The sequence below is a fragment of the Hippocampus comes genome, unplaced genomic scaffold (assembly GCF_001891065.2).
Source record: "Hippocampus comes isolate QL1 unplaced genomic scaffold, H_comes_QL1_v1.1 scaffold17, whole genome shotgun sequence".
Classification (NCBI taxonomy): Eukaryota; Metazoa; Chordata; class Actinopteri; order Syngnathiformes; family Syngnathidae; genus Hippocampus; species Hippocampus comes.
In genome coordinates this window covers 2,313,572-2,322,334 of record NW_017805002.1, presented here as the reverse complement: position 1 = coordinate 2,322,334, position 8,763 = coordinate 2,313,572, and the positions used below count along the sequence as shown (strand labels likewise).

The 8,763-nt window shown below is 42.9% G+C and overlaps 2 protein-coding genes across 4 annotated transcripts in view; one reads left to right on the top strand and one right to left on the bottom strand.

Moving 5' to 3' along the window:
• Positions 1–2,867, bottom strand: part of ilrun (inflammation and lipid regulator with UBA-like and NBR1-like domains) — a 9,035-nt gene extending 6,168 nt beyond the window's left edge. The window contains exons 1-2 of one of the 2 annotated variants that reach the window (XM_019858111.1): positions 2,635–2,867; positions 1,212–1,297 (exon numbers count right to left, since the gene is read on the bottom strand). In XM_019858111.1, the coding sequence (XP_019713670.1) occupies positions 1,212–1,297; positions 2,635–2,706 (158 nt within the window). In that variant the 5' untranslated portion in view covers positions 2,707–2,867. Of the gene's footprint in view, positions 1–1,211; positions 1,587–2,634 lie in introns of those variants that run through there. The other variant, XM_019858105.1, reaches the window with a different exon arrangement.
• snrpc (small nuclear ribonucleoprotein polypeptide C) lies at positions 2,049–6,681 on the top strand. Of its 2 annotated transcripts, none has more exons than XM_019858132.1 (6): positions 2,049–2,106; positions 4,324–4,366; positions 4,452–4,560; positions 4,670–4,729; positions 6,058–6,162; positions 6,248–6,681. In XM_019858132.1, the coding sequence occupies exons 1-6, from the start codon at positions 2,099–2,101 to the stop codon at positions 6,364–6,366; spliced, it is 444 nt and encodes a 147-aa protein (XP_019713691.1). In that variant the 5' UTR covers positions 2,049–2,098; the 3' UTR covers positions 6,367–6,681. The 2 variants fall into 2 exon arrangements, with proteins under 2 accessions (XP_019713691.1, XP_019713682.1); XM_019858123.1 differs by lacking the exon at positions 2,049–2,106 and adding an exon at positions 3,541–3,643.
• The last annotated feature ends 2,082 nt before the right edge of the window (positions 6,682–8,763 follow it).

The following is an 8,763-nucleotide window of genomic DNA, read 5'->3' as shown; positions in this document are numbered from 1 at the left end:
TGACGTCTCTGATCCACTGGTGAAAGGACACTTTGATCCTCTCCTCTTTCATCTATAACTGCTTCAGACAACAAAGTGTATGCAGAAAAGTGGTGAAGATTGCACGACTGTCTTGTGTCCTATGTGTTGTGTTGTGTTATTTTTGTTATTATGACTTCAAAATGGCGCCGCGAGAGTGGCTGCCTTTCCAGCAGCTCCTATATTTTGTTGTTCTACTTCTTCCTTTCATAACTTTGCTGCTGTGAATTGGGAATTTCTCCATTGCGAGACTAATAAAGGTTTTCTTTTCTTAAAGCCCTAACCCTGGCTGAAGGCCCTACTCCGTCTTGAAATACCAACCCTGGTTTTAAACTCTAATGTCAAACATAGGCCCTATGTTTCAAACCCTGATGCTTGAAATCAGAATTTTAAACCCATGTTTGGTACATAGAAAATGTACATTCTAATCAAGGCTTGACATCTTAATATCAAAACTATCTTGAATCCCCAACCCCATTTTGAAATCCTAACCCCGAGTTGAAACCCAAACACATACTTGACACACTAACACTAACACTGGCAAATACTAAGCGCAACCCTGGTTTAAAGCCTGATTTCAAATCCCGACCCAAGACATGAAACAAAAATTTCAAGTCATAGCCCAGGCTGAAAACCCCTCCTTTGAAAACCCAACACTGGCAAACGTCGTCATGTTTGTTTTGTAATTACTGTACGTCCTCTCCGATTACATTCGTTTCTTTTTCAATGTCCAGTAATTGTACTCGGTGTACGTCACATTACAGATGATGGTGGTCTGTTTTTTTTTATATTTTTTTCTGTTTAGTTGCGACTTTTTTGGTTTCCGCCAACGCATCACGACCAATGACGTCACCCACGGAGTTGCGTTGCTGACGTAACGTAGAGCGAGTGGTAGCCTGAGCGCGGGCTAGCTCAAGCGGACGGCGCACGGGGCTTTAATTAACACACTCGGCGGCGAACTTGCACGTGTTTACCTTTTAAACTTTCCGTTTAACGTGCTAAATGTACCTTTTAACAGCGCGTATGAGCCGTGAAATAAACCGAAACTAACTTCGCGCTGTGTGTCGCCTCCATTTTATTAGCACGTCAAACGTGAGCTAACAAGCTAAAATCGACAGCTAATTCGCCATCCAGTGACACAACACATCACAACACACCCGGGCCCTCCTCCTCCCCCTCATCCCCGCACTCACCAGTTGGTCATGTCCAGGAAGAAAGCGCAGCCGGCAGGGTTGAGCTGGAAGCCCAGCAGCCTCTGGAACTCCGTGATGAGGACGTCCTTGTCCGTGGTGCCCATGCAGCTAAACTTCTGCATGAGCTCCGCGTCCACGTCCATGTCCGTGCCCTCCATGAGGGTGGCGGGGGAGGAGGGCGGGGTAAGGGGTGGGGGGAAGCCTCTCTCAGTCAGGTCCGAGGCCTCGTCTAGCCATAACAAGCTGCTCCACCGCCACAACAACAAGCGTCAATGCGCATGGCACGACAAGGGGGACGAAGTTTGACGTTGCAACAGCCGAGCGCGTCACCCGCGCCAATCACGTCTAGCTGATGACGTCATCTGTTGCTATTTGCAGCGCTCCTGCGATTGGCTCATCGCTCGAGTTCACAAATTGCTCTATTTTGCCGCGGAACCCCTGACACGTGAAAACAGATTCATGTGGTACAGGCTCACATGGAAGCGATACAGCGATCTGTCATCACCATATGTCATTTGTTTGTTGTGTAGTAGTTAATGAGCAGTGCGTGGGCCTTTCTCCAGCGACCACGCCTAATTTCCATAAATTAGGATATCTGTTCAGAGCTATCTCCATAAGGCATAGCCATTTAATAGTGTTTATTTCCATTTTTTACAATTTCGAAAATTGTTTTTGAAATGGAATAAAATTCCGCCTACTTGTGCATTTTTATTGTGGAACTATCATGTATTTATTTTCAAATAAAATCTAATTTATCCGAATCTAAGTAGTAGGTCGGAAGCCACCGATTTTTCGCCGGAACATAATGTGGACACGACACATTTCTGGTCGGAACCTTTATTGCGAACTCCTGAGTGGCGCTTTTTGGACGCCGTCTCATTTGAAACATGCCGAAGTGAGTGATTTCTTATATTCTTTGTTTTGTGTGTTCCCAAGCGTTCAACCATTAAAACAGACGTTCATATCTATTACAATTTGAGGGTAAGGTAAGAACACGACAAAATTAATCGACCGATGTACTTTTGAGGCAGCTCAAGCATTGTTCCGGCTCCGTCTATTTTCTGGAACGAAATTCGCTGCGAAGGCATTGTTTTGGCAATTTTGTCACTTCTGATATTATTGCTAAATAATTCTTCATTTTCCCGAAATACATTGTTAGTAGCATTACATTTCGTGCGTATAGTGGGTGTAGTTGTAGTATAGTTGGCTCCGTAGTTTCGGGAACACACGCTGTGCGTACGATTTGGAGCGAAAATCGAACCCGATATATGCCTGTCGAACATGTTATGTTTATCATTAATATTTATATTGTTTTTACTTGAACCAAGTTTTTTTCGTATACCTTTCAGCTAAGGCATGAAAACTGAAATGGTGGAATCAAGACAAAATGATGCAGCCTCTGGAGCTCCGTGAGGAGGACGTCCTTGTCCGTGGTGCCCATGCAGCTAAACTTCTGCATGAGCTCCGCGTCCACGTCCATGTCCGTGCCCTCCATGAGGGTGGCGGGGGAGGAGGGCGGGGTAAGGGGTGGGGGGAAGCCTCTCTCAGTCAGGTCCGAGGCCTCGTCTAGCCATAACAAGCTGCTCCACCGCCACAACAACAAGCGTCAATGCGCATGGCACGACAAGGGGGACGAAGTTTGACGTTGCAACAGCCGAGCGCGTCACCCGCGCCAATCACGTCTAGCTGATGACGTCATCTGTCGGGGGAGGAGGGCGGGGTAAGGGGTGGGGGGAAGCCTCTCTCAGTCAGGTCCGAGGCCTCGTCTAGCCATAACAAGCTGCTCCACCGCCACAACAACAAGCGTCAATGCGCATGGCACGACAAGGGGGACGAAGTTTGACGTTGCAACAGCCGAGCGCGTCACCCGCGCCAATCACGTCTAGCTGATGACGTCATCTGTTGCTATTTGCAGCGCTCCTGCGATTGGCTCATCGCTCGAGTTCACAAATTGCTCTATTTTGCCGCGGAACCCCTGACACGTGAAAACAGATTCATGTGGTACAGGCTCACATGGAAGCGATACAGCGATCTGTCATCACCATATGTCATTTGTTTGTTGTGTAGTAGTTAATGAGCAGTGCGTGGGCCTTTCTCCAGCGACCACGCCTAATTTCCATAAATTAGGATATCTGTTCAGAGCTATCTCCATAAGGCATAGCCATTTAATAGTGTTTATTTCCATTTTTTACAATTTCGAAAATTGTTTTTGAAATGGAATAAAATTCCGCCTACTTGTGCATTTTTATTGTGGAACTATCATGTATTTATTTTCAAATAAAATCTAATTTATCCGAATCTAAGTAGTAGGTCGGAAGCCACCGATTTTTCGCCGGAACATAATGTGGACACGACACATTTCTGGTCGGAACCTTTATTGCGAACTCCTGAGTGGCGCTTTTTGGACGCCGTCTCATTTGAAACATGCCGAAGTGAGTGATTTCTTATATTCTTTGTTTTGTGTGTTCCCAAGCGTTCAACCATTAAAACAGACGTTCATATCTATTACAATTTGAGGGTAAGGTAAGAACACGACAAAATTAATCGACCGATGTACTTTTGAGGCAGCTCAAGCATTGTTCCGGCTCCGTCTATTTTCTGGAACGAAATTCGCTGCGAAGGCATTGTTTTGGCAATTTTGTCACTTCTGATATTATTGCTAAATAATTCTTCATTTTCCCGAAATACATTGTTAGTAGCATTACATTTCGTGCGTATAGTGGGTGTAGTTGTAGTATAGTTGGCTCCGTAGTTTCGGGAACACACGCTGTGCGTACGATTTGGAGCGAAAATCGAACCCGATATATGCCTGTCGAACATGTTATGTTTATCATTAATATTTATATTGTTTTTACTTGAACCAAGTTTTTTTCGTATACCTTTCAGCTAAGGCATGAAAACTGAAATGGTGGAATCAAGACAAAATGATGCTCACTGTGTGTAAATGCTTTTTCATTGTAATATTGTCGCCTAAATGTGAATTTAAAACCAGGATTTGAACAATATAAATAGCCTTTATTATAAAGGCAGCAAACCAGCCAAAATATACACAGATTTGCTGGTTGAAGTGACATAAAAGTGAAATGTATTTCTTTGTGATCTTATTCCACAGGTTTTATTGTGACTACTGTGACACCTACCTCACACACGATTCGGTAAGCACAGCAGCACGATTTTCCAATAAAAAAAAATAAGACCCGTGCGTTTGTTGAATCCATATTCTCTGCTTTGATTCATCAGCCATCGGTGAGGAAGACCCACTGCAGTGGTCGAAAACACAAAGAAAATGTAAAGGACTACTACCAGAAATGGATGGAGGAGCAGGCCCAGAGCCTCATTGATAAAACCAGTAAGCAGATTAGAGTTTAAAGATTGTGTTGTGTCAGAAAGGCATTTGTAATATATACACGAGGAGGTGTTGTATCTAAATTTCACCCCCCTTTTTTTTCCCCCAACAGCGGCTGCTTTTCAACAAGGAAAAATTCCTCCCACGCCATTTGCAGGTGCCCCCCCTCCTGGTAAGTCAGCATGGAATGAACCTTGTAACATGTCACATTTGGTTTGTTCAAACATAGCAACTGTGTGGGGCTTTTTCCTTTTTAACAATGAAGTAGAGACTTTGCTCGATGGCTGTGGTAGCCAGTTGAGCAGCAGAATGTAACAAATTGGTTGTTGGTGTTGGATGTTTTTAGCTGTGCCGTGTTGACACAACATAGGGGACTCTCTTTGCCGCCACCACCACCACCGCTGCTGCTGTTTCAATGAAGACACACCACAAATAAGATACAGCATGGCAATATTTAATTGTTCCTCAGATTAGGTTGTTTGTTCATTTGTTTTAGGATCTGAACAGAATGCTAAAAAAAAAAAAAAAAAAAAAAAAAACATCTGTACACAAGCTGCTATGGCCACCTGGTAGTGGTAAGATCGGGCCTAAAAAATCCAGCCCGACCCGACCCGCGGGTATTAAAGCCTGACTCGGCCCGAGCCCGACCAATTAACTTGATTTGCAAGCCCGAGCCCGAAGCAAACCCAAAATTTCATATTTTATTTGTGAGGACTCGGGAGGAGGAGGGGTGATTTATGATAACAAATTAAAGCCTGTCTTTTGTAACAAAATCTAAGTTAAACAAGACTGTATAAACATTTACATCTTTTATATTTCTGTTTCTGTAGAGGGTACGTTAACCGACAATTTTCCATCATTGACAGATATTTTTTTAAGAGTTGACGGGGAAAATTTAAGGCCGACTTTGTCATTTTGACGGGTTGAAAATTGGGCCATTAACCACAGCAGCAGTACGTGCTTAAGAATCTAGCGCAGCACTAGAGACAAAGGAGAACAATGACGGGTGGATAATAGACAGAGACAGGAAGGAGTTCTTTGAATTGTCATTGCAAGAGTTTATTACAGTACGTGTTGTGATGAGGCGACTTCTGTTTTTTTGGGAACCATGGTCTCTCGTGGCCAAAACTATTCACAGCCTCGAAACGCCTCAGCGCACTAAACATATATTTATTTTAAAAAAAGTCAGCGAGACCCGAACCCAAAGCAATGATTGACATTTTAGGCCCGACCCGAATCGGGCTCACGCCGCCCGATCTTACCTCTACCACCTGGTGCCCAGGCATTCAATGCACTGGTTAACAGCCAAATACACACACACACACACACACACACACACACACACACACACACACTTTGACTCACGTGTTACTCACCAGACCAGTCCAGACCTTTTAAAGCCATACCCATTCAAAGTCAAAGATCTTGCAGTGTGTAGGACGTGAGTGAGGATGGCAACACAAGAAGCAAGTGTAATTAAAATATCTGGGTTTGGCATAGGTGGTCCTCCACGTCCAGGCATGCTGCCCACGCCGCCCATGGCTGGGCCTCCCATGATGCCAATGATGGGACCTCCACCTCACGGAATGATGCCTGGCGGGCCTGGTACAACCTTTACAGCTTTGTTTAAAGTAAAGGGGTGTTTCAATTTTAAGGTGTAACTTACACTTCCCAACTTGTCCATGAGCAGGAATGCGGCCACCGATGGGAGCGCCCATGCAGATGATGCCGGGCCCACCTCACATGATGCGTCACCCTCGACCCATGATGATGCCGGTCCGGCCCGGCATGATGAGACCGGACAGATAATACTGGCATCACTGATATTTGCTGCTGATGTTAAGTGTTTTTGCCACAAGGAGGGACTGCACACTTATGACACCAGTCTGTTTGATTCGCTTCAAAGTTTCAACCAACCACAGGTTTCACTTATTGTCAGTCAATGTATTTATTCCTACTTAATTCCAGACCCTCAACTTCGATAGATGTCATTCTCGTGTTTTTAGTGTTCTGGCACCCCTGCCCAAACATGGAGTTTTATTTTGACCATTTTATTGCAAAAAGAAACATTTGGGTTTTTTTTCTATTTCTGTTTTGAGAAATAAAGCAGTCATTTAAAAGCCATGTCTTGCCCTTCTCCTTTTCATCTTCAAAATAAATATATCTAAACATACTGTACTTTAACAAAGAATTGTTAGAAATTTGTTGCAGTTTGTGGCAGTGATGTACAGTGCCATGATCGATAGAGTGGTATTAAACTCAACTGTTTTGCCATGGGCCACGCTGGAGTCTTGCGACTGAAAGCATAGAATTGATTAATTGCGTCATAGTATCGCATATGCACAACAAATTGATGGATAAGTACTTTTGAAATTGGTGAGTGAAAATAGTTTGTTAAATTTAATTAAACGGGTTTGCGAACAAAATAGACTTTCAATCCCTCGCTATTGTTAAAAAGTACAATTTTCGTTTTGATCAAGAAACTTGACCGAAGATGTACTTTTCAAGCAGCCAATCTCCCCCGACCCCTTACCGCACGTGCGCGTATACGTGCACGAAACAGAAAAATAACTAGATACAAGAGTTTGTGAAAAGGAAATCACTGCCTATCTTAGAGACCTGACACGGAGGCATGGGACGCACTTTGGCAGTGTCTTCAGTGCAACAACGTCACTATCACGTGTACCATTTTGAAATGTTTCTCCTAGCGCTCCAGATTTCCATTATTTGCCAGTGCCACTGGCGGATTGCAGATGAAACCAACTTTGAGTGAGAGTAACAATAAAAAAAGAAGATATATCACAGCAGTTCTGATCGCAAGCTGCAATTGTAGACTGCTGACCGCTAAAAACTTCCAGTGGTACAGGTCACGCGTCACCGTCGGTGAAACGTGACATGCTATTTTTATTTTTTCAAGGCTTTTTTTTTTTTTCCAAGCGAAACTGATAGGATGCTTAAGGCACAGTGTACACCAACACCAAAATATAAAATATGAATAACACTCACACAGTTACACAAATCTATTTTCCCCCTATTCACGCCTTGCGATCGACTTGGAACCAGTCCGCGGGCTACCGGTCGATCGCGACATTAAATGATGTGGCTAGTCACTTTTGACCCCATGTCTTAGTGTTTGACACTTATAGGATATTATAGAGCTCTCATCATTCTGTGTCACAGTGAGAGAAATTAATACACACTGTTAAATACTCAATCAAAACTGACGATTCGAAGCATTGTTGGAAAGGCAGCATTTATGACACGTGCACACAGGATATAATCCTATTCTTTATTCTACCAAGTGTACTCTGGCAAAATATAAAACTCTCCGAACATCTGAGCAGAATGTAAACACTTGTCACGTTGGTATTTGATGCATTAAAATTGTACTCATCTTGTATTCGGTACTATACCGTACAATCAATTAGTAATGATATGTACCGACAGAGGGCACCAGAGAGTCATAATGGCCTGACTCAATTACACGTGACCACTTGAACCTCTGTAACGCAATAGTGAAGTCAAGATTACAGTAAACATTTTAATGAGGAACACTTAAAGGCCAAGAATATAATAATCCCATGAAAACGCGAGGAGGAGTGCACTTTTGTGCACCGAGGACCCCCTGCACAACATCTGTCACTGTACTTTTGGCAGTGGCGGGCTGTGCATTTCAACCTTAGGCCTTCAGTGACGTCACATACATGAACACAATACTGTATAGGCTCGTCAAGCAGCACTTAATTTCAGGAGCATTTAAAACCATCAAGTATGCATTCACAATTAAGAGCAGGAAACTAAATTTACAGATAGTCAAAAATAAAAAGATGATTTAAAAATACGAAATAAAATGACACCCAAATTACGCTGTGTGATCTGAAACAAGTCTGTCCAATAAATTGCGCAATGTCGCAGTTTCATATAAGACACCAACCAAACAAAAACAAAACAAACTATTCTTTGAAAATAAACAGATCATTTGCATTTTGAAAATCGGCGATACAACAGCAAATAACTGAAAATGTTGAGCAGCTGAGATTGAAGGAACTTTCGTACACGAAGGTGACTACAATGCGCCATTATAAATTGCAGGTGAGCAGATTTATTTGATACATTTTTGTATCTTTGTCATTTTATTTCATTACCATGAATTTAATAAAATATAAGAAATAAAATGACAAGAAGAAATGTAAAATAAAATTCATT

What these genes read in the sequence shown, in the direction of transcription:
- snrpc (XM_019858132.1), top strand. An exon ending in GAGCCTCATTGATAAAACCA is followed by an intron (nt 4,561 to 4,669) that starts GTAAGCAGATTA and finishes TTCCCCCAACAG; the next exon opens with CGGCTGCTTTTCAACAAGGA. An exon ending in AATGATGCCTGGCGGGCCTG is followed by an intron (nt 6,163 to 6,247) that starts GTACAACCTTTA and finishes GTCCATGAGCAG; the next exon opens with GAATGCGGCCACCGATGGGA.